The sequence below is a fragment of the Ochotona curzoniae genome, unplaced genomic scaffold (assembly GCF_017591425.1).
Source record: "Ochotona curzoniae isolate NIBS_2020 unplaced genomic scaffold, NIBS_Ocur_1.0 contig_293, whole genome shotgun sequence".
Lineage (NCBI taxonomy): Eukaryota > Metazoa > Chordata > Mammalia > Lagomorpha > Ochotonidae > Ochotona > Ochotona curzoniae.
Window position 1 is genome coordinate 145,603 of NW_024465655.1, and position 24,140 is coordinate 169,742.

General features: G+C 46.7%; 1 protein-coding gene across 1 annotated transcript in view; it reads left to right on the forward strand.

Annotated features, from left to right (window-relative positions):
• MRPS27 (mitochondrial ribosomal protein S27) overlaps positions 1–24,140 on the forward strand; it is a 62,576-nt gene that overhangs the window by 13,093 nt on the left and 25,343 nt on the right. Inside the window, exon 4 of the mRNA XM_040979048.1 lies at positions 1,605–1,663. Coding sequence (XP_040834982.1) covers positions 1,605–1,663 — 59 coding nt within the window. The remainder of the gene's footprint in view (positions 1–1,604; positions 1,664–24,140) is intronic.

A 24,140-nucleotide genomic window follows, 5' to 3' on the forward strand; every position in this document is an offset into this window, starting at 1 on the left:
ATCACGGTTCTCTTCTGAGGCAGGCATTTCTCCTGTCAGTGGGCCGGGTTCAAGTCCCGGCTGCTCGTCTCATTCCTGTGTCCTGGTAGCCTCATCCTGGCAGGCAGTTGGCCTCAGGTCCTTGAATCCATGCTACCCACGTGAGGAACTCGGCTTGAGTTGCAAGCTCCCGCTGTGTAACACCTAGCCTAGACCTGGCTGCTTCGGACATTCGTGGGAGGAGCTAGTGGATGCAGAATTTCTCTCTGCATCTCTGCCTTTCAAATAAAACTTAAAAGGTAGTTCCCTCGCCTCCCTCAGATGTCGCTGAGTCCTGTCCCTTGTCACGAGTTCACTCTGGTTCTGGCAGCGGGCCCTGTCCGTTTGCTCATGGCCACAGTGAGATCAGCCTCTCCGGGATGGCGTGCTGCCCCAGTGCCGTCTGAGTTGGGAAAACTCTTGTAGCAATACATGGCACATGAATAAATACGCAGGGTGTTGGGGTGGCAGGTGGACAGGGAAGAAATGAGCTTTCTTATTCATCCTGGTCCTTCGTTTCTGGCTGCTGAGATGCTTTCTAGTCGGGAACAGTTTAAGCTGTCGTAGCTCTAGATTCGTAGACTCAGAGCCGATGTGTTAAAGGAGAAGGGCCCCAGTTCACGTCTGTGCCGTGACATGCGCAGTGCCTGTTCAGGCGGGGCAGGAGGGCGAACGTGCTTCCCCAGGGACGTTTTGTGCTCAGAGCCTCTAACTCCAGAGCGGAGGCCTCTTTCTCTTGCCTGTGCAGATGGAGCTGCTCGGTCCCAGAGGGACTGTGCCATCTGGTTATGCCACACAGCAAGCTCTCCAGAGCACTGGATCTCTCCACAGATCCTCTGCCTGAACCATATTCTAGCTGCCCTGGAGGGGATTTCTGGGCCCATCCACAGCAGCCTGGGCCTTTTAGAAGCTTTCGCTGCTTTTGACATACCCTCTTTCATGGGCTTTTAATTATACTCACCACATGCCTCAGCCTCTACTCTGCCTTATTTTTCCCCCATCTGAATCTCTAGGGCAGAATAATAAACCTGTTTATTTCACTTTTGTTTAAGGAACACGGGGCTTCTGTGCGTCTAGTGGGGATTTTGCTGGTAGAGGCATCAGGTGGACCAGCCCAAAGCAAATGCGGAATCAGAATAGGAAAACAGGTTGCAAGCTGAGTTATCCGATTACAGACTTTCACGTTCTAGGCTTTAGTTTTTTCAGCCACTAACGTCTTTGTCTGTCCAGCCATGTGCCCCCTGTGTGCTGGGAGCTCAGGACCTCGCGAGTCCTCAGGGTGCTGGCTGCAGGTGGCAAGAGGAGCGCTCCCCTCCTCGCTCTGAGCGAGGTTCATGCTTGACCCGGAAGCAGTTTTTGACTCAAGGCTGTGCTACACATGGGAGAAGCAAAGCCACCATGTATTCGGTTTTTCTAGCGTCAGGGCGTTTCCAGCATGGAACCCGGTCACGTGACCGCTGCTCCATTCAGCCTTGGCGTTGTATCAGTGAAGTGCACGCTCTTTATTTATTAAAGTCAGTGTGGGTCTAGGCCAGGTTTGTGGCATGCTTTTTATTCAACCGGGGCTTTCTTTTCCTGTCTTGTAGTTTGTGGACAACATTTCCTCCCGAGAAGAGGTGGACCACGCGGAGTATTACCTGTACAAGTAAGCTTTCCCTGTGACTTGGCCTACTGCTGGGCGATTTCACACCCTCCTTTTAGCCTAAAACATGATATAATGCATAGTAACACATCCCTTGCTTCTATGTTCTTATTGTAGAGATTTTCCCGTATTGGTAAATACAGCGCCTACTCGTTTTTAACTCTAACAAACATTGTACTACTGTGAAATTCGTATTGAATCAGTTCCCTGTTGGAAGGAACTTTCAGTTGCACTCTCTCATTAATATGCAGTGTCGTAATTCATAATCCTGTGCATGTGCAGTTCTGCACATCATTCTCACGAGTATATGCATTTTTAATTCTTTAATTTATTCGCTTACTTGAGAGACAGAGATGGGCAGAGCTGTCATCTGCTGGCTTGCTCCGCAAAGACCTGCAACAGCCAGGCCCGAGATGGGAGCCAGGAACTGAGTGCAGGTTTCCCACCCCTGTTGCAGAGACCCAAGCCCTGGAGCCATTATCGGCTACCTCCTAGGGTACGTATCATCAAACAGCTGGATTTGAGATTGCAGCCAGGCCTTGAACCCAGGCACTCCAGTTCAAGATGCAGGCTGATTCTCAAGGCTTCCCCACTAGATCTAATGCCTGCCCCATATACTTTTATTTTAATATTAACAAAAAAAGAAAAAGCAGAATGATATAGAAGGAGAAACAGAGATCTTTCACTTGTTGGCCTGTCCTTCAAATGGCCACAGTGGCCTGGGTGGGGTCAGGCTGAAGCCAGCAGCCTGCAACTGTGTTTGGGGCTCCACCCCAGTCTCCTCCGTGGGTGACAGGGCCCCACGCTCCTGGGCTGTTCTTTGCTCGTATCCCAGGCCCGTGAGAGTGGAGCTGGATTAGAAGTGGAACAGCCAGGTCTTGGACTGGTGCGCACACAGACTGCCGGTATTATAGGTAGTGTGTTCGTATGTTACTCCATTAGACTCTTGTCCCCACACCCTGTGAACTTTGCTCGCTCTAGCCAGTTGCTTTCCATTGAGGTTTCTCAGTGTACCAGAGAGGCCTGCTTTTACATCTTGGATGGTATTTTCACATGAAACATTCTCCTTTATGTACACAGGTGAAGTAAGTATGCCTGGTCTGAAACAGCTGGGAACAGAAGAGTCTTGGGTTTTTGAGTTTGGGATTTGGGAATATTTGAGTAAACTTGATAGGTTGAACACTCTTAACCTGACCATTTGGATTCAGGAAGGTCCCGTGATGGCAGTACTCAGCGTCAGATCTGGTAGAGCATTTAGGATTTGTGACTTGTGATTTAAAGGTGCTCAGTCTGGGTCTGTATGTTCTATACAGATGGTGACACGTTACACAAACTGACATCTATTCCCAATTAACACTAGATATAAAAATATCTTCTGCATTGTTGCTTTCAGTCTTTTTTCTTTCTCACAGCTGTGACGATTGCATTTTAAGCTGCAGGTATAATTACCCATGTGTATAAAGATATATCTATAGTAGAGCGTTGTCCTTAGTAGGAAAACTCTGTGACACCTGACGCTCATTGCATCAAGGACTCCTTTTTCAGTTTCCCTATCATGTACTGACGAGATTGTGTGACTGCTTTTCATTATGATTCCTGTTTAGAGCTGGCGCCCACATGGGATCCCGGCGCGTTCAAGGCAAGGACTTCAGCCTCTGCGCCGGGCCCTGCGTTTCAGTTCTAAATAGAAATTATATCTCCCAATTTGAATGTGTAAAACAAAGTGCCATTGCATTTGAAGAAATTCTGTGACGTGTTGTTGATTTCAGCAATTCAGTAAGTATTTCGGAACACCTGTTAGGTGGATCCTGCCCGAGGTGCCGGGGTGTAATGAAGAATTAGGTTATGCACTCCTTGTCTCACAGAGCGTACCAAGTCCTGCCCGCAGGATCTGCAACGAGCACTTCTTAAATGGTGTCAGCTTTTGTGTTGCCTGGAATGCTTCTGAAAGCTCAGTAGAATGGCTCTTTCCTGGTGCTGCATAGTCATACAGAGGACTGTTGCCCATCGTGTGTCTAGACTGGTGCTTGGTTTCACACCCCGTCCTTTGCTTTAATTAGACCTAATGTTCTAGCTAGGACTTACCAATCTTGGTTCTTCCCTCCCAGTACCAAGAAACACCTGCATTTGTTTTTCTCAGCTTACAGTTTGCTTTTAAAAAAAGTAGCTGTCTGTCTGACTTCCTTGTGTCCTTGTTGTGAATGTATGAAATGGAAATATACAAAGCTCTGGCTAGATGTTCGTGACGGAGATTGGTTAGATTGCCAAGTGTCTCACTACTACTTTCAAACATCAAAATACCCAAAGCATTTCTGGGCCTCAGTAGATGCACGACTTGGACGTTATGAGTTCCTGGAATTCCTCTCAAGGAAGTGAAGTCGGGCTGGTTTATCCTGTAGATGCCAAGAGCCCACATCTCCGCAGTACAACCTGCAGTTGAGATCTCTGATGGCTGCCATGCCTGATTGGGATGCGTAGGGTTGAGGAAATGTAAAGACAGCTTTTGAATCCTAGAGGACTCATAGCTCACTGACCTTGCTTCAGGATTTCTCTTGCCCCTGGGCAGTTTGTTTGTAGGAGCAAAGCGAGTGCTAGGATGTATGCCAGGCTTCTCTTGGCCTTCCCACAGCCTGTGGGTGCCAGGCTCCGCTGGCACGTCAGAGCTGCCACATCTCCCCAGCTCTTGTGTGAGGGCCACTGGAGCCAAAGCAGTTTGGAAACCTGGAATGATGGAGAGCTGATGGAGTGCCTGCCATTGTGTCAGGTGTGCCAGTGAACCATTCCAAGTTCCAGTGGTTCCTGGTGCCCTTGTTACCGCCCACACACCCCACAAGACAACTGGAACCTTGGAGGCCTGAGAAGCACGCGGGCTGCAGAGTTTGAGGTCATGAGCAGTAGAGGGTCCCGGGATAGAAAGGCTGATACTGAGACATCAGTGGGGAGGGTAAAGATGAAACATTCTTACGTAGGCCGACAGCAGACACATGGACCCAAGATGACTAGAACGTGCCACCAAGACCAACAAACAAACTGACACTATTCTGTACATGTAACAGGGAAACAAACCAAGAGGGCAAGTGATCGAAACGACGAGAAGGTCAAAACAGTGAAATGAAATGGGAAGGCTAAGAAGAGAAGGCACATGAAGAGCTGGTGGGCTGTGATGGAGAAGGAAGCACAGCTGGAACAAGACCGTAGGAGGCAGGAACAGCTTGTCTATAGAGAAAGAAAACACAGCTGGAGCAAGACCGTAGGGGGCAGGAACGACTCGTCCAGTTGAGACTGCAGGGTTGGGGTCAGCTCAGCCGACTGAACCACGCACTGCTTCTCACCTTGTCTTCTGAGCAGCCGCGGAGCTGGACGCTGGTTGAGGCCACAGGGGCAAAGGTGGGCACTAAGGCACCTGCGAGGAGAGGCAGGCCTGTGTTGCCAGACAACCTTTGCTGCACTTTTGCCAAGAAAGCTGTGTCTTTAACAGCTTTGTGTCCCGGGCTATGGAGAGAAAAGGAAGAGAAGCCTGCAAATCTGGATAAAGCTGTTTTTTGCTAACCTTGCTGTAAAATTTAGCGTTTCCTTCAATTCTGAGCATAGGCAATAGAGGGCCTTACCATCCACAGCAGCTGTTTCTTTCTCACCAACAAACAGCACTGATTTGCTGTAGCAGCTAAATGGACGCTCCGTGTTCATCACTGTGTAGAAATCCTGGTAGTGGTGAAACCCTGGCAAGGTCGTTCCGTTTCTGGCAAGGTCGTTCCGTTCCTGGCAAGGTTGTTCCGTTTCTGGCAAGGTCATTCCATTTCGTGCATTAGCCGCTCAGCTGTTTCCATAGCGCAAGGATTTCTTCCCATCTTGATAACTGCATTTCAGGGTCATTGGTATCTGTGTGAGAAAGCCATCTTTATGCCCTTATTATTGTTTTGTTGCTGTAATATAGTAACATATCTATGTTTTTTAACTTTGTATTTTCTTTTTAATATTATTTACATAGTTGAGAGGGGTGCATGCTCATGTGGGCCTCTGACTCAGATAAGGTGGGTCAGGTAGGGAAGAAGGTGGGTGGGACATATATTTCATTTTTTCCCCTTTTTTTCTCCTGCGTCTGCAGAGGAGACGAGGGAGCTCTTTGCTGTCAAACTCCATCAGCACCCAGGGGTGCGGGGTGGCCGCCGTTGCGGAGGAGTGTTCCAAGGGTGTTACTTGAGTGGTTTTAAAGATTTATTTTTTATTATTATTATTTTTATTTTTATTGGAAAGGCAGATATACAGAGAGGAAGATCTTCCGTCCGATGATTCACTTCCCAAGTGAGCGCAACGGCCTATGCTAAGCCGATCCGAAACCAGGAGCCTCTTCCAGGTCTCCCACGCGGGTGCAGGGTCCCAAAGCTTTGGGCCGTCCTCAACTGCTTTCCTGGGCCACAGGCAGGGAGCTGGAAGGGAAGCGGGGCTGCCGGGATTAGAACCGGCGCCCATATGGGATCCCGGGCGTGCAAGGCGAGGACTTAACCACTTGCGCCACTGCGCCGGGCCCGACTTGAGTGGTTTTAATGGTTCTGAGAGATTGTTGGTTTCATTGCTCCAGGCTTGAGAACATCTTTCCAAGGTCTGTTGGCTGACCAAGTCCACCTTAGTGTATCCACAGACCCAGGAACATGCTGCAAAGCTTGGCCGGGAGAATGGTCCAACCTGTTCTGCTTTGCCTCCCTGATGAGGCAGCTGACGTCCCCTGCTGGCCTGGATGAGCTGGCCATCATGTCCCCTGTGTGCATCTGGACGTGCTGTCCACTGCACAGGCATCAGCAAGTGAGGCGGCCCAGTCAACACAAGCACTCCAAGGTCAGACAGCATGTCTTTTGGATTTTTCCCTGTGGTCAGGGTCTGAGTCCAGTAGTCCAGCTGCGGAGTTCCTCAAGGAACCCTACCTGGGATGACCTCAGACTTGACTTGTGTGTACCAGCCAATGCACGTTCAAGTGCGGTCTGTCCCCTGCAGTAGCCAGTGCACATGCTGGTAGATACAGCTGTCTGGTCAGTTCTAACCCAGCCCCATACCTCATGTGAACCGACAGGTGCTGTGGCCCAGCCCAGCCAGCCTGCTACATCAGCAGGTGCCATGGCTTAGTCGGGGTGACCCCCAATAATCCCTACTAGGCCTGCCCCCAGCCCTGGTATATGTACATGCCAGCCTCTGCTGCAGCCTGGCCTGGCCCAGCCCTCGTGCACAGCCATGTGTGCTGCAGCTTAGGCAACCCTCCTGTATGCTCACAGGTGTCAGTGCCTTGTCCTGCCTGGCCCACCCCGGCCCTGCTTCTCATCCTCCCCAGTGAGAAGTACAGCAAACGGGAGTTCCCGCAGTTTCCCTGCCAGGCATGCGTCTGTCCTTGGATTTTACACCTGCCTGGAGGCACTGCGGTCCAGCCTGACATGCCTTGTACCCAGTCCGGGTACTTGCCTAGTCCCTTGTCCGGGTCCTGTGGCCTAGCCACGCTAACCTGCACCCATTCTGGCTCTCATGTGTGTCCTAGCTTTGACCCATCCCCAGTCCCAGCTCTCGTGCTCAGTTTTGGAAGCAGCGGCACAGCAGAGGGGGGGCTCAGGTTGTCATGTGATCCTGCAGGTGCCATGGCCTCTCCTGACCTGTTCTGTCTGACACCCTCTTGCTGATGCCCTGTTTCCAGAACGCAGTCGCTCGGGGAGAGGAAGTCAGGGATGCATCTGTGGCCGGCCTTGGGCTTCCAGCATATTCTTCCTTAAGGTGCCTTGGCTTCCTGTGTCTTCCATGATTCGCTTGGCTGACTGGCAAACAGCAGGCATCCCTGGTTGGAGACCACCTCTAAAATCCAGTGCAATGGATGTTCTGCTCACCTTAACCATGTATATGAAATGGGAAACTAAGAGATGTCAAATGAAACAGGACGGACAAGGAACCTGTTCATCTCTTCTGGATTTGGGTTGCAGGTCTCACAGCAGTTACTGGCTCATTTGCAAGTAGGTTTAATAAAGCTTGTGGCATAAGAAGTCAGGTGCCTGCACTGCTGAGAGCTGCTCTCTCGCCACATGTGGTTGATTGTTTCCTGTCGTCATTCTCTGAAAGGCCCACAGGCAGCACATTTTGTCTTGCATGTATTTGTGATTGAAAGGAGAAGGTTAAGATAAATCTATTAACAGCTTCAGAACCCTTGTGGATTTGACCGAAGAGACTCCTAACTTACGGTGAAAATTATATTCTTCCCCTTCGAGACGATTAATGTCCCTAGTTGATTTTGCACAGTACAAAATCCTTTGAACAAAAATAATCTCTGTGCTGGTATTTTCACAGTGGTGAAGTCAGAATTGAGGTGATCGAATTTACAGCTGCGGAGCAGAAATAATAATATAACCTTAGTATTCTGTAATAGAATAATAATAGCCTTATTTATTCTGCAGACCCTGCTTCAGTAGAGTTTTGCATGTATGACAGTTTGAAGATAATTCAGAGGTCTTTTCAGTAGCTGATCCCATATTTAAGGGAGAGCTAAGAAGAGAAACAAGAAGAATCAAGGAGAAATTTGTGGGAACAGAAGTTTCAGTTGATTGCTTCATGGTTTTTTGTGGCCAAAAGCAAATAAAGTTTTGAGTATTTCCAGATGCTGGGGGTCTGGCCCCTTGGGAGCTGGAAGTATTTGATGTGACTTCCCTTGGGTAGTCTTGGCCGCTGTCACTGCCTGTGGTTGATTTCCTTTTAACATTTATGTTGACCTGGCAGATTTTAGACTTTGCAGTCTATTCCATTATTTTTAAAGGCAAACCTGATTTTAATCTGATTGTTATCAGTATCTCTATAAGTAGTAATATGCAGTGCGGGGACTTTAAACGGGCCCTTAAGACCAACCCCAGGCTGTGACTGCGCGTTAGCAACTGGCCATGGCACAGGGCCAGGATGGATGCCCCCGAGAGGTGAAGCCGATTTGGCCGTTCGCCATCATTGCTAAAAGCCCTGACGGCTTTAGCAGGAGGAGCCCAGGTGTTACGTGTTGAGGGGAGACCTCTGGGGGTTTCCTGCCTCTGGGTTGGTAGGGCCCTTTATTTGCTGACTTAGTGGCTGTGGCCAGGTACTGTGCATGGCACACCTGTGGCACTGCCAGACTCCAGCCAGCACTGCTCTTCTCTGTGCCCTGCACTTGGTCTTCACCGTCTCTTCCATCCCGTTTCCAACAAAATGCAACCTGTATTTTAAGACTTGTCCCAAATTCAGCTCCATCCATGTGCCTACTCTGATTTTTTTTTTTAACTCTGAATGTGATCTCTCTGAATCTCCCATAAATCTGTTTCGGCTCTGTGGGGTTGCTGCTTAGGTTTCTTCCATAAGAAGCAGTGCGACAAACTTTATTAAACCTATTTACAAACCTCATACAACAGATGATCAAACCTACTTACAAATAAACTTAGCAAGGAGATGGATAAGAGTGTGGTGGCCTTGAGACTGTCGGCCTGGGTGTGAGCGCTGGGCCGACCATCTGTCAGCTGTGCCGTATAGTTACGGTCTGGGTGCTGAGTTTGAGTGTCGGCTCTCTGCAGAGCAGTTGCCTGCCAACATGCCCAGGCAGGCAGCAGCTAACACCCCTGCTGCCCACATTGAGTTCTGGGCTCGCTGCTTCTGCCTGGCCCGCGCCAGCTCTGCAGGCATTGGGGGGGGGTGGTGAACAGCTAACAGAAACAAGTGTATGTGCTCTCTCTGCCTCTTAATTTAAAAAAAAAAAAAATCTGTATATTTGAAAGCTCTTAGAACAGGCTTGAGACAGAGAAGGTTGTTGTTTACATTTAGACATTTAGTGCTGGTTGACATATATTCTAACATGGGACTCTTTTTCCCCATTCTTTCTTTAGGGAAAATGTATTCTAAATGCTCGTAGAAAGTAAAAGGAAAAAAAAAAAAGACCATCTTCACCTTTAGGGCATGAAGGTGGAGGCCAAGGACTGGGCAGTATGTGCTCCTGGTTGTTAGTAGCTGAGAACCCAGATGGAAAGGGATTACTTTTGGGGCAAGCTTCAGGATCATCCAAAAACATCCAAACTCTCGCGTTGCAAAGCCCATAGCGGCCCCACACCAGAAGGGGGCAGCAGCAAGCCATCCGCAGAGAAAGGGCGAAAGGTGAGAAGCAGTTTGCAAAAACCTACACCCGAAATGCAGAATTTGATGCAAAAAAGGAGGTTTTTCCTGAGGTCTGGGAGCATTGACACTGTCGGAACAGAGTTTGAGGAGCTTCTGTGCGTGGCTTTGACTTTGATTTCTTAGTGTGTAGCAGCTCAGAAAGGCTAAAGCTGTGTGCTGTTTGTTCTCAGCATTCCCCATTGTTTATTTTACTGTTTTTCCCCGCTACTGTCAAAACTCTAAGAGTCTCCATTTGTGTAACCCTAACTGTTGTGTGGGAAACGGGTCTGCTGTGACCTCACAGGTTAGGATCAAATATATGCAATTTCCACCCCCCCTTTTTTAAAGTCATCCCTTAACCTTTGAAAAAAATAATTACATAACCTTAAAAAAAAACAGAACTTGGGAGAAAAAAAAACACCACTGTTTGATGTGTCCCTGCCATTTTTACTGTGTCTTTCCAGTTTGTTTATTTTCAGATTATTTTACAGTGGCAAATTTCATCTGTAAATTTAACACAATTCCAAATAAAATGATAGCTTTTTTGTTTTGTTTTGTGCAACCAGAAAAGATGACCCTGAAATTCAAATGGAAGGATCAAGGGACAAGAAAAACGTTGTAAGACTTAGAAGATAAAATAGCAATGATTGCGCCACCAGATAGGTAACGAGTCTTATTAGAAAGCTACAGAAAGATAAAATGGAATGTTGGCTTGGGCTTAGACAGTTGAGTGGAACAGGGCCGGGAAAGGCCAGAGGTCGTGCCGTGTGTGTGTGTGTGTGTGGGAGTGAAGTGGCCGAGCCACCAAGGGGAAGGACAGGTGTGATAGGAAATGCTGCTTGCACAGTTGAGCCTTTATTTGGGGGGGAAAAAAAGACTCATTCCTATTTCAAAACTGTGTTAGCACGTTTTTAAAGGTAGAGCTTTGTTTTCCCAGGCCACAAGCAGAGAGCTGGATGGGAACTGGAGCTGCCGGGATTAGAACCGGGCGCCCATGTGGGATCCCGGGGTGTTCAAAGTGAGGACTTTAGCCGCTAGGCCGTGGCGCCAGGCCCAATTTTTTTTTTTTTTTTTGAAAGATGGAGGGAATAAACAAAGCAGCTGGTGAGTTTCAGAAAATCTTGATCCCAGATCTTTGGAAATTTGAGCTTCCCCACTAATCCTGAAGGAGCACTTACTTGCTGCTTCACCCAGTATCATTACAAAGTTTTTTATGGGTCCAGCGCAGTAGCCTAGTGTCTAAAGTCCTTGCCTTGCACAAGGACTTAAAAGATTTATATATATATATAAATCTTTTTTTTAGAAGTTGCTTATCTGCTCCACGACATCCAAGCAGGTTAAATCTAACTCCTTGTGAGTCATGGTAGGAAGGTTCATCCTCCCGCAAGGCCAGCCTGGTAATTCTGGCATGGTCCACCACCATGCCTCCCTGGCACCAGACAGTCATGGTCAAAGACGACAACAATATCCTCCGGAAGGTGAAGGCAAAGGTTGTATAATACTTGTGTTGACTTGGTGTAAGGCTCTAGGCTTTTGGAAGACTGTGAGAAAGGCAATGGGGTTGGAGGATAAGGCTGGTCTCTTTGAGGAGTTTGTTGTATTAGGATTCCAAGTTTTTGCTCTATCCTAACGAGCTGCCTTGTGCTTGTTTTCAGGATGCTCTTCCTCTGTCAGGGCAGCAAGGATAGCTTCCAGCGCTCGGGACATAGCGCAGCTCTGACGCCGCTTAGGGAAGTCAGCGTGGCTGGCTCGGATGCACCTGTTCCGTGAGCTGAGGAGTCACCCGCAGTCGTTTTAAATCCCTCTGAAACGTTTCCCCCTTTTCATTTCTAAGTGTTACCTTTCTGTGCGGACAGTCATCGCCGGAGCTCTGCTCTCGCGTTGTTTTAGCCAACCACTGTGGATCGCTTCGCAGGGTTCTCTGATATCTGAAAAGCAGCTTTTGAAGTATACTTTTTGTTGCTGTAAGGACCTTGCTATCTTATTACCTCAAAACAGTACAGATTCTTTTTAATTTGTTTTGATATCTGATATCTTCATCTTTAATTTCCACTGCAGGCTTTGTTTTTTTTTCCCCTCCCCACTTTGGACGAAATGTAGTTCTACAGAACTGCCAGAGATGTTGTACTTGTTGAGGGTGACGACGGCCTCTCGTCTGTGCGTGTGCCCCCGCCACCTGCCTGTCCCTGCAGCGCAGCTGAGCCTCACTGAATATTCGTCAGCCGAATCCTATAAGCAAATAGCCATTTAAAGTCCCGACTCTCTTAAAATCATCACCCTCTGTTCATTTATGACTTGAGCCCATTGAGTGAGCAAATAAGGGTGAATTTTTCAAGCAATTTCAAATAGCTTACACAGTGAGGTGTAGGATTTAGGTCTGGGGAGGTGGTTAGCAGGAAGCACTGGGCTGGATTCGTTAGTTCTGAACCTGGTCCGTTTACTTAGTCTTGCTGGCCTGTTTTCACTTCTGTAAAATAAACAGAAGATGTGTAGGAATCACCGCGCATAAGCTAAACCGCTCTGGGAAAGTGAACCCGTCTGTGGGAGCTGGGGGGTCTCTCTGCTCCCTGGCTGGCTCTCTCCGAGCCCTGATTCTCACTTTTGGGAAGACTTGGGGATCCTTTAACCACACCTGCTTTGAGAAAATATCCATGACTCTGCTGGTGACACACGGCCCGTTGCTAGCTCCATCCAGAGTTATGGAACTCTCCAGGAGCCCCGTAACGGTTTTCTTGTCACATGTCTGCCCGTAGCTAGGACCCGAGCCTGCAGGGAGCCCCTGGGTGCCCTTCCCTCGCATTCCACTCTGCGCCTCAGAAAGGCCCTAGGGTAGGAGTCGGGGCAGTGTGCGTGTACCACATCTAGGCATCCTTGGGGGAGCTGAAGCAGGTGTCTGCTTGCCCAGCCGTGTTCAGAAACAACCAGACGAGCATGATGTGGGACAGGGAAGGGAGGAGGCAGTGCTGGCATGTGGCTTCTCGGACCCAGCGTCCGTGAGAGTAAAGAGAGAGAGCCGCACAGCTGGGTGTGTGTTCCCTCAAATGAGCGTCCCCGTCCGGGTGTTCCTGTCCAGAGTTTCCATTTAAGCACCATCTTGGCTGCGTTGTTTACTTACTTTAACTTCAAAGGTGAGGGAAAACTTTATTAACAAATTTCAGATCATAATCTTGCTTTCACTTCAATAGATAGATCAATCATTACATTTTTTTAAAGATTTATTTATTTTTAATTTTTATTGGAAAGGCGGATATACAGAGAGGAGAGACAGAGAGGAAGATCTTCCGTCCAATGATTCACTCCCCAAGTGAGCGCAATGGCCTATGCTATGCCGATGCGAAACCAGGAGCCTCTTCCGGGTCTCCCACGCGGGTGCAGGGTCCCAAAGCTTTGGGCCGTCCTCGACTGCTTTCCCGGGCCACAGGCAGGGAGCTGGATGGGAAATGGAGCTGCCAGGATTAAAACCGGCGCCCATATGGGATCTTGGGCATGCAAAGTGAGGACCTTAACCACTTGCGCCACCGTGCCGGGCCCCAATCATTACATTTTTAAATAAAAATGCTTCCCTGGGCTGGTGTTATGGAATGGCAGGCTAACAGTCTTGCCTGTGCCACCAGCATCCCAGTTTTGTGCTGGCATGGATCCCAGCTGCTCCACTTCTAACCCATCTCCCTGCCTGGCCTGGGAAAGACAGCAAAGGATGTCCCAAATACTTGGGTCCCTGTTGCCTACCTGGGAGACCCAGAAGAAGCTCCTGGCTTTTGACCTGGGTCTGCCCTGAGCGTTGGAGCCATCTGGAGAGTGAACCAGTGAATGGAAGATCTCTCCCTCTCTAAATCTGACTTTCAAAATAAATAAATCTTGTAAATAACTAAGTAAAATGTTTTCTGCCTTTTTGATTCCCTCAGTGCCATGTGTCTCCTTGAAGTCACATTCTCTGCTTTCCTGACTGAGCCTGGCTTGTTTTTCAGTAAAGGGCCTAGATAGTGCTGGCACTTAACAAGTTAGTAGCAGTCCGTTCCCAGTTGTAAAAGGGAGAGATGAGCTTCAGTGTATTTTGTAGCTTTGTGAGGCGTCTGCAAGTCCGCTGTCCTTACTGAGGCGATAAAGCTCTGAGGCCCACGTGTTCAGTTAGCAGTAGCTCCACTGTCGTTCACTAGATTAGAAGTTGGAAGAGGAATAAAAGGATGATCCAATCTCCCCAGCCCCCAAGGCTCAGTCTTTTTCTGACGCCACATACTTCCAGGATGGCCCAGACTGTTTATATCATTCGGTTCCAACCTACTTTTCCAGCCAGAAATCACTAATCCCTAACATAAACCCTTCATTTATGGAATTATCTTTGCTGGCTCAATCATTGTTACCTAACAATTATTCGTCGTATTTGCTTTATAAACTGGGCCCTGCTCTTTGCTGGGAGGATCTGCTGTTTTCCTCTTAAAAGCTTGCCCCAGTACGTAAGTGCCCAGACAACAGGATGCCCTTCCGGGTCATTCCAACGTACAGCAAGCTCCTCACTTGCCCTCCGGTCGCGTTGGTCACCTGTCAGCATTTTGGTGACACCCTGTGCAGTAAGCCTCGTAATTAGAGCATGGCAATAGGTACTCATGCATACTTGCATTTCCTGCTTTTGTGAAATCTCTTTGCCTTCTTCAACTGCAGTGTTAGCAGAATTTTCTTTTTTTCCAATTCTGGTTGTAGAATCACTCAGGAGCACCCTGCCTGTCTGAGCCAGGTTGGCTTGCCTGACTCCTGTCTTCTTCTAAGCCTCGTGTTGTCGTTGGGCCTGTGTTTCCCAAGGCCACCCTAACAGAGCCGCTGGCTTCCAAGAGCCGGAATCCAGATGTCAGTGGGGGTGAAGCTGTGTCATACCTTCCTCTTCCTTGCCGTGTGCCTGTCATTACATGGCATCATGTTTGCTGGGGTGCGTATCTTCTCCAGGCACCTGCCATGTTGGATCAGTGACCCAAGCCTCACCTGATTAGGTATGTGAAAGACCTCATTTCCAAATCACCTTCACACATACTGGAAGGTAGAATTTCAACTTATCTTATGGGGAGACACAATTCAACCTCTAGCTAACTCTCTTTTTGGAATCCATCTAACATAGAAATAGCATTGTAAAGTGGACAGTTCAATGGGCATTGAGTTCATTCATGGGGTTGTGCAGTATCTATCTAACCCTACTAGTTCGAAAATATTTCCATCACCCCAAAAGGTCTGTACCCTTTAAGCAGTTACTTGTCACTAACTCCTGCCCCCACAACCTTACGGTCTTCATCTGCATTTGTGGACCCTCTCTCCTCTGGGTGGTTGATGTCATGCATGATCCTTTGTGTTGGACTTAGTATAATGTTCTCGCATCACGTCCATCTCCATTATAACATGTATCAGTAGTCTTTTGACTGCACATATCACCCTTTGTTTAGCTGTTGCTGTAGACCTGGATGGTCTCCCCTTCTGGCTGTGGGTGCAGGCATGTATGCATATGTGTTGTTTGAGAACTTGTTTCTTTCGAGAATCTAGCGAGGAGTAGAACAGTAGGATTGTGCAGTAGTTGTATAGTTAGCTGTTCCAGCAAACCTGAGAACCCATTGCTAAATGCAACGTCATGAAGATTTACCTGATGCTTTCTTCTGAAATTTGTGTGGCTTTAGCTGTTACACTTAGGTCATTGGCCCATTTTGAGATTGTGTTAACACCGTGCACTGTATAGTCCGTATGGTCTAATGTTCTTTCACTCACTTTGTTACTGCTAAAGGAAATTTCTTAAGAGATAATCATGGAGGGCCAGGCACGCTAGCCTAGTGGCCAAAGTCATCACTTTCCATGCACTGGGATCCCATATGGGCACTGGTTCTAATCCCGGTGGCCCCGCTTCCCATCCCAGTGGCCGCAGTAGCTCCCTGCTTGTGGCCTGGGAAAGCAGTCGAGGGTGGCCCAAAGCCTTGGGACCTTGCATCCGCATGGGAGACCCAGAAGAGGCTTCTGGTTCCTGGCTTTGGATTGGCTTGGCTCTGGCCATTGTGACTACTTGGGGTATGAACCAGCAGGTGGAACATCTTCCTCTGTGTATATATGTGTGTATATACATATATATATACATGACTTTCCAATAAATAGATCTTTTTTAAAAGAGAGAGTGGTAATCCTGGAGAAAGCTTTCAGTAAACGTTACAGAGTCCGCCCTTCTTACTGTGAAGCCTGGGGTCCTCCCCTTGTTTTTGTTTTTCTGGATACATGATAAAGGCAAACATGACAATAAATCAAATGGAGGTTCCATTCCTTATTAATAGGAAAACGCCAAAGGCAAATGTAAAGAGCTGTTACCTTGTGCCAGGGGGAACTCCAAAGTTTGCATTTCTTTTTTGTTTTTTAGTTTTAGATTTAGCTATTATTGGAAGGGCAGGACGGACAGAGAGCTCTTCCATCTACTGGCTCACTCCTTAAATGACCACAAAAGCTGGGGCTAGTATGTTTTAAAACCAGGAGCCAAAATCTTCTTCTAGGTCTCCCATGTAGGTGATAGGGGCCCAAGGAATTGAGCCATTCTTTGCCACTTTCCTGGGCTCATCAGCGGGAAGCTGGATCCAAAGTGGAGCAGCAGGACACTAACTAGTGTCCATCTGGGATGCTGGCACTGCAGGCAGTGGCTTAACCTGTGCCACAACGCCAGCCCCGGTGCTTCTCTCCTCCCATTGATATGGAGAATTGTTGGTTATAATGTCAATGGTTTCCTCTAACTGTAGATCACCCTCTATTGGGGTGTCCAGTGGGGTCCAGCGTTGTCTCTGGATCTCTAACATTCAGCAGTGCCCAGTTTATACTGCTTGCCTATTGACTGTTGAACTGATGTTGCCAAGTTCTAGTATGCTTTTTGGGGGGCTGGAGAAAGTGAACGTCACAGCATAGCAGTCTTTACAACACACCTCAGCAAATAGAGGTAACAGTGGCAGCCTTCTAAGTGCTAACCGATCACATGTCACTGATTGACTATGTAGAAAAAGCTTTTTCAGTGAATATTTTTATTCTCATTTTATACCTTAAAAAAAAAAAAAGCAAAAGAGGCTGGGGGCATGGTGTGCATTTGAACTTGCTGATGAGAGAGGGCATGGTGCCAGTTGGGATTGGTGTGCTTGTAGTATGGCATGCCTTGAGTTATTCTTCAGTCATGTGATTCACTTGAGTCCTCACGACTCAAACTCTGAATTCCTGCTCAGTAAGCAGTGCGGCGGCAGTCACTGCAGATGGGCTAGAACTGGCCTACTGCCATCTCTGTATCGTACCTGTCTCGAGGTCATGGTGGCGTGCAGGGCAACGAACAACTGACTTGAAAAAAGGGATGGATAATGAAGTATGATCTTTGCTTTCCGTCAGGGTGTAGAGTATTACATTGTATGCTATACTGTAACAGCAAATATCTCAGAATGCTCGTCAGTACTATATAAATACTAAAGTCATTGTTGAAAATTGTTTGTCTCAGTTTTCCCATTCTTGCTCTGTTCTCATAATCTGTTCCAAATCACAGTACAGCATCCAAGTGCTTTATTGTTTTCTGAGTCAACAGCAACCGAATGCCTGATCAGTATTGTTTATAATCATTTCCTTACTTAGCGGGAGGCCAGGCAGTGAATACCCATCTTCTGGTTCACTCCCCACGCGTCCACAGTGGCTGGACTGGGTCGGGGCTAGAGCCAGCAGTGCTGTGAGAACAGCTGCGAGAACAGCAGGGACCCGGTCATGACAGCACTAACCACAGCCCTCCCGGGTGGAACACCGGAAGCAGAACTCAGGCCGTCGAAGCCACGCGTCTTCGCTGCCTGGCCAACTTGCCCTTGATGACCACGATTACCAGGCTGCTCTAGCCAGTGTCAGAAGCAGGTGAAAGGGACCACTTCTATGTAAGTGACTTGGTTAATTATTGCAGAAAGTCATCTGCAACCTGGCATATTGTTGCCCTGGAAACGTAGCCCAGCAGTCCATGTATATACTTGAACCAGCTAATTATATGCAGCTACATTTTGACTATTTTACCGTTAGACTAGGTTATTTTTATGTCTGGGACATACTTGATTGTGTTGTGATTTTACCCCCCCCCCCAAATAAATACCCATTTATCTCTATCTCTTTCAGCACACGCACAGAAAAATATATAGGATGAAGAGCAGGCTGCCTTCCTCCCTTCTTCCCTTCCTGATTATATTGTGATAAACTTTGCTCTCAATGATGCCGGTTTAAGGGTAACCTCGTTTGAGTCAGACCAGGGCAGCTGAAGAGAAATGTGATTATCTTGTAGATAAAAGGAGGGAAAAAGCCAGGAGGCTAAACAAAGATCGATGCCTGCCTGACAGGAAACACAGCCTAAGGAGGAGACGACAGGAAAGGATTTTTAAGGTGGTCTTGTATATTTATACCAGAATAAACTCCATGTGAACTGAAAATTCAAAATTGAAAGGTAATATCAAGCAGAGTGTGCAGACCGAACACGGAAATGTTCTGTAGTCTTGAAGCCTAAAGTATGTTTTAAAGATGACATAAATGTCAAAATCTACCTAAAGACAACAGATTGTCTCTATGAAAAATTTTAGAAGCATCCTAACTGGCCGTTATTTGCGGACTGGCTAAAGCAACGGTGTATACCAGATCTGCATGGTGTTACTTCTCTACACTTCATCCTCCAGAGTCCAAAGAGTGGGAAGGTAAGCCCACCTCTGCCAGCCCTGGGCCAGGAGCCCATGGAGCAGAGCTCTGCTCAGGTACCCAGTGTCCCCCGTTAGGCCTCGTCCCCGAACAGTTACCCTGGAAAATGAACTTCTGCCTAGGTTTGGAGGGAGCAAGCACACCCAGACCATAGCACCTGTGTTTCCCTCGAGGTATCTGGTCACTGAAATTATGAAGGCAAAGTGCTGAGCATTCAGCTGGGATCATGGAAAGCACAAAAACAGAGAACATAATAACCTTTATATCTCATGTGACATTAGTGTATATTGAAATAGCAGGTCCATTCTGTTGCTTTAAGATTTACAGAGAAGGAGGGAGATAAAGACACACACACACACAAATCTTCTGTCCACTGATTCACTCCCTGAATGGCACAATGACCAAGGCTGGGCTGATCTGACCAGGAGCTTCTTCTGGGTCTCCCACGTGGGTACAGGTTCCCAAGCATTTGGGCCATCGTCCATTGCCTTCGCAGACTCATTAGCAGGGAGCTGGGATCAGAAATGGAACATCTGGTATTCAAACTGGTACCCATACGGGATGCTGGTACTACAGATGGTGGCTTTAGCAGCGCTGGCCCCAGATGTGTCAGCTGAGATGTCTGGGCTTCCCCAGCAGCTTCTCCGGACAGAGTTCTTCAGTCTTGTTGCTTTGTCCTGGCTTCTGGATTTTCAAAGCTGTCCAGTGCCAGGGACTGTACGCTCTCCAAGTCACCCTCCTGGTCATTGATCTGATCAGTCATTTTGGGTAGATAAGCAGTGCATTCTGAGTTTTGAAATTATGTAAAAGCAGCCGTTTTTAAAACCTTGGTTCATGTTTCCATCACCATCCTAATCCACCAGGAATCAGTAAACATACTGCATCATGAAATTCCTGTTCTTGTTTTCCTCCTTCCACAGCCTGGAATGTGAAACTGTGATCCTTTTGAAACAAAATGCCCATGAAACCCATGCAGGTGCATTTCGGGGGAGCATGAAGCCTCCTCCAGGCAGGGGGCAGCTGACTGAAGACTGGGGGGGCTGGAGCAGGCCCCGTGGCGCATTTGTCCCTAGCAGACCTCAATGAGAGCAGAGACACAGATGAACTGGCTTGGGGTCAGAGGACTCTGCAGTGATTTGAAAATTGGGAGAAAGCAGGTACACACTTGAGGACCTCCAAAGATGGAGTTACATCATAAATTCTTGGTCTGTTCAAGCTCCTTAAGAGCATCCTTTATTTTACAAAGATGAAAAAGAACAGAGCTGTACTTCAGAACATTTGTAGAAAATGGTATTAAATGGTAAGTTTATTTTGGTGTAAATTTTTTTTTTCAAAACTACACATTTACCTTGACATTTTGATGACATCTTCTGTGCGTAATTTTCAAAGTGTTTTGCACTAAAATAAACATCTCTCTTGATTTCTCCATAAGTTTTTTATATAGCCTCATATTTGTAATAAGGATGGTGCATATACAGTTACGAAAATTCTACCAAAAATCATTCACAACAAATCAATCCGATGAGGAGTGAAGAAGCAAAGATGGAGTGTCAGATTGTGACTCTCTTTTCAATTGTATGTAAATGACGTGTGATTGATTACACATGTTGTTGTACTTAACCTTGAAACTTACATTTCTGTAGGAAATCTTAGGGGCTACCTTAAATCCTGGGTTTACAAGGAATGCTGTGTCCAGCTCTGCACAGGATCACACCTAGGATCTCTGGATAAATGCATTAGGCTGCAAGGTTCCCGGAATGTTCTCCTCTCTTTCTGCAGATCTGATAACAGCATAAGTCAGCCCAGAGGCGCTCAGAAAATAACAAATCTGTTGTTCTGAAGGCCACTCGGGCAAATGGCTAAAATCACATCAGACAGAGTAATTCCCTGACCCCAGTGAGTTTTCTTTCCAAATCACTTCCTTTCTACCTCCTTGTCTGTTCCTGCACTCCCACCGAGGCCACGTTAAATGATTTTGGATAGCTGGGTTTAAAACAAAAGGGAGGGCAATGCTTTAAGGCTCAGTTAATACAATTTACATAATGTAATTGTCCCAAGAGCTCTTGGCCACGTTTGCATAATCACTCCAAGCTCACTTGTTTATAAATGAAGAAAGTGGAAGGGTTGAATAGCTTATTTCAAGCTCTGTGATATTCCAGCATAGGGTATCTTGCCAATGAGTCATAATGGGTTCTTACACTATCCATCCCTCCCATTAAATTTTACTTTGCTCCTTTTGTTAATATGTGTAGGGACTTAAAATGTTTGAATAGTTAACTGCTTTGTTTCTTAAGTATAAGGTGCATGTTACTTTTTCAAAACAATTCAAAGTATGAGTATACATATAAACCTATAAGGATTTTTTTCCTATAATGCGTGCAGTGTATCAGATATGCATGGTACCTATCTGTGATATCCTTTCATGTGTAAGGTCATTGAAAGGTATACTAGAAAACGGTGGCACTGGGCACCGGCTTTGCATCACGGCGTATTAAACCGTTACCTGCGATGCCAGCATCCCGTGTGGGCATTGGTTCAAGTCCCAGGTGCTTTACTTCCAATGCAGCTCTCTGACCTGGCATTCACAACCACTTGGGGTGTGAACCAGTGGATGGAAGAACTCTGCTTCTTAATCTCTCCTTACCTCCCTTCCTGTAACTCTGCCTTTCAAATAAATAAATCTGTTTTCAAAAAGAAGAAGAAGGGAAAAAGTGGTGACATTTGATTGTCATTGGTGGATAGTAGTAGCCGTCGTGGGCCTGAGTTGACTGGTTTCAATCCATGAACAGCTGGAGAGAAAATGAGACAGCGGCTCACATTCAGTGTGGCTGAAACCGAACAATTGCATCTTCAACTCCTGAAATAGCAAGGCCAGGTTTGCTAGCCAAGCACCTTATCTCCCAAGGGGAAAATTTAATTGGAAAAGCATATCTGATTTATAGTTGATATCCTGATTGAGTCATTAAGAAGTAGCTTTTTATTTGAATTTTATTTGAATAGAAAATTGGTAGAGACGTTACCCTTTAAATCACATAATCTAAATAGCAGGCAGTATAGCTGAGCTCTGGGATGAAGCTGTCTGGATTTGTAGCCTGGCATTGGCTTGCATTAACTAGCTTATCCAACCCTTCACTCTGGAAAGGGTATTGGGAGAGTAAGTAAAAAGAAATAATCTTATAGAAAAATGGTTGGCACAGTGACAGAAATGGTGGAAGAGTTCAGAAAGTGGCGAAGTAGGGATTTTGTTATTGCCTGTATCACATATATATTATCAACTCTGGCATCCCATATGGGCACCAGTTAAAATCCCAGTTGCTCCAGTTTCAATCCAGCTCCCTGAATAATGTGACTGGGAAAGGCAGAGGAAGACGGTCCAAGAGCTTGGGCCCTTGTCTCCAGTTGAGAGACCTGAAAGAAGCTTCTAGCTTGAGCCTGGCCAAGCCCCAGTCCTGTCCTGTGTGGCATCTGGGCAGTGAAACAGTGGATAGAAGAGCCCTCTCTCTAACCCTGACTTTCAAATTAATAAGTATTAAAAAGAAGAACCTAAAGACAGAAGCATTGTATGGGGATTGGGCGTTGATCAGTGAGTAATTGTTTCTTGTCCTGAGGGCCGGAGTAGTCCTAATGTAATAATTAGGCTCATGACGCCTATGTGCCTCCCCTCTCCTCATCTCACATGTCTTTGTGTGCTTTGAGTGTATGCCACAGAAATGGACCATATTCTAACGGTGACAAATAGCCACTGCTACAGAGAGCTGCTAAGTCCTTCACTTTCCTGTAATCCGATGAATAAAAATGATGCGCATGTTTCTTGGCAGCAGGCACTTCCCTGAAGAAAAGAACAGTGGTGACCAGAAAGCAAAAACCCATTAAATATTTCAGCAGCAGCAGCCCTGGTTCTGGAATGACCTAAATACACTGAAATTGAATTTTTATCTCAACCTTTTGAGCCTTTTTATGCCTTGAGTTGGTCTATAATAAGACATGCCTAATGACATGGCTCGCGCGTAATGTCACATCCCATGTGGCATAGGCAAAGAATGAAAGTTCGTGTTTATTTGAGGAAGCCGGTTGTATTATGCACTGCGCTGCCATAGGCATTAGGAAGAGGCTGCCATCCCCAGCCGTCAAGTGGAACTGAACTGATTAGGCTCTGACGTTTTCCACCTCTTTTTATTGGGCTGTGATCGTCCGTCCATGTGTGTAAATCCAGGAGGGTGCTGTAGCAGCCCTTAGCATAACACGTGGGGTTGGATACTGGGTTTTCTCCTTTGTCCCCTTCAGCCCAGGCACAGGGTGTGATCTCCAGCTTGCCCGGCTCATGTCCACCTACCTACTCCAGGAAGTCACCCCATGAAAGGCCTGGCCCTCTGCTACCTCCCCCTCGGCTCATGACCCTTAATGTGTTGGCTTGATGCTCTGCTGAGAGTCGTCCATCTCATTTCTGGCCTTCAGATACAGATAAAATGCGTCATTGAAAAAATTATCAGGGCCAAGAAGCTCCTACGAATATGATTGAATTTTCAGACTTTCTTAACAGAAATTGTTGCTGTAATACAATTTCCTACTCTTCTGAAAGATAATGACCAGATGTTAGTTAACCCTTCATTGTCCTGCATAATCTTGAATAATGCTATTAGATGTGGTCATCCCTTTTGTTTCCGCATAGACGCTATCTCAACAATACTTGTTAACACTTAGTATACCATCGTAAACTACAATCTTACTGTACATTCTGTGATTTAGTTTATGCCACTTCGCGAGTGTTTTCAGAGAAATGGCTGAACAAAGAGCTCAGAGTACAGTGATTTCTTTGTGGCTTTTGTTGAAGGATGGTTTGGTTGGAAGGGTTGCTCCTAGCCTTTTGTTTTAGAGCTTATTAAATCTGAAATCCAGATGTGTTGGCGTCTGGCTCAAGAAATTTTCTTCTTCCTCTATAAACAAGATTGTTAAACTGCTGAAACACACTCGACTGCTGTTTCCTTTGAAGTGGTGTGATCTGTCGATTTCGTTCATAGATCCCATTCTCTGGTGAAGTCTTATGGCAGACTGGGCATAACCTATGTGCTTATCTGTATCCCCTGCGGGAACCTGCACAGAGTGGGAAAGGTAGACATGGGAAGAAGGAAGCAGGGTATGAGACAAGGGCGAAATTTTGAAAGTCAGGAAGCAATGAAAGAAGTTTGACAAAAAGGAATGGATTTTTGTGGGTTTTTTGTGTTTGTTTTTTTTGTTTTTTTTTTTTTTTTAGCCAAAAACAAAAACAAAACGTATAGTGTCAGCTGGCAAGAGAGGCTGTCTCAATGTTCCGGAGGTTCTGCCCACCATCCCAGTCCTTTTAAAGGGTGTTTGTGCTAGGAGTTGCAGGATAACCAGGTTGACGCTGTGTGTTGGTAATCTCTCTGGCTGACTATGGCTACTTATCACTGTACAAGAAGGAAGAAAGTGGTGAGAGCAAGGGGTAAAGGCAGTGTAGACAAAGCGGTCGTCCCTGTTGTGTAAGAAGCTCCTTTGGCTAGCTGAGGCCACGTCAGATAGCAACAAAGGATTTGAGCAGAAAATGCTTTAGGAATGTAGGAATTCAATCAATATTTCCTCCTAAACTTGAGCTTTAGTTAAAACATACATGCAAGATCTTGACTTCAGCTTTAGTGAT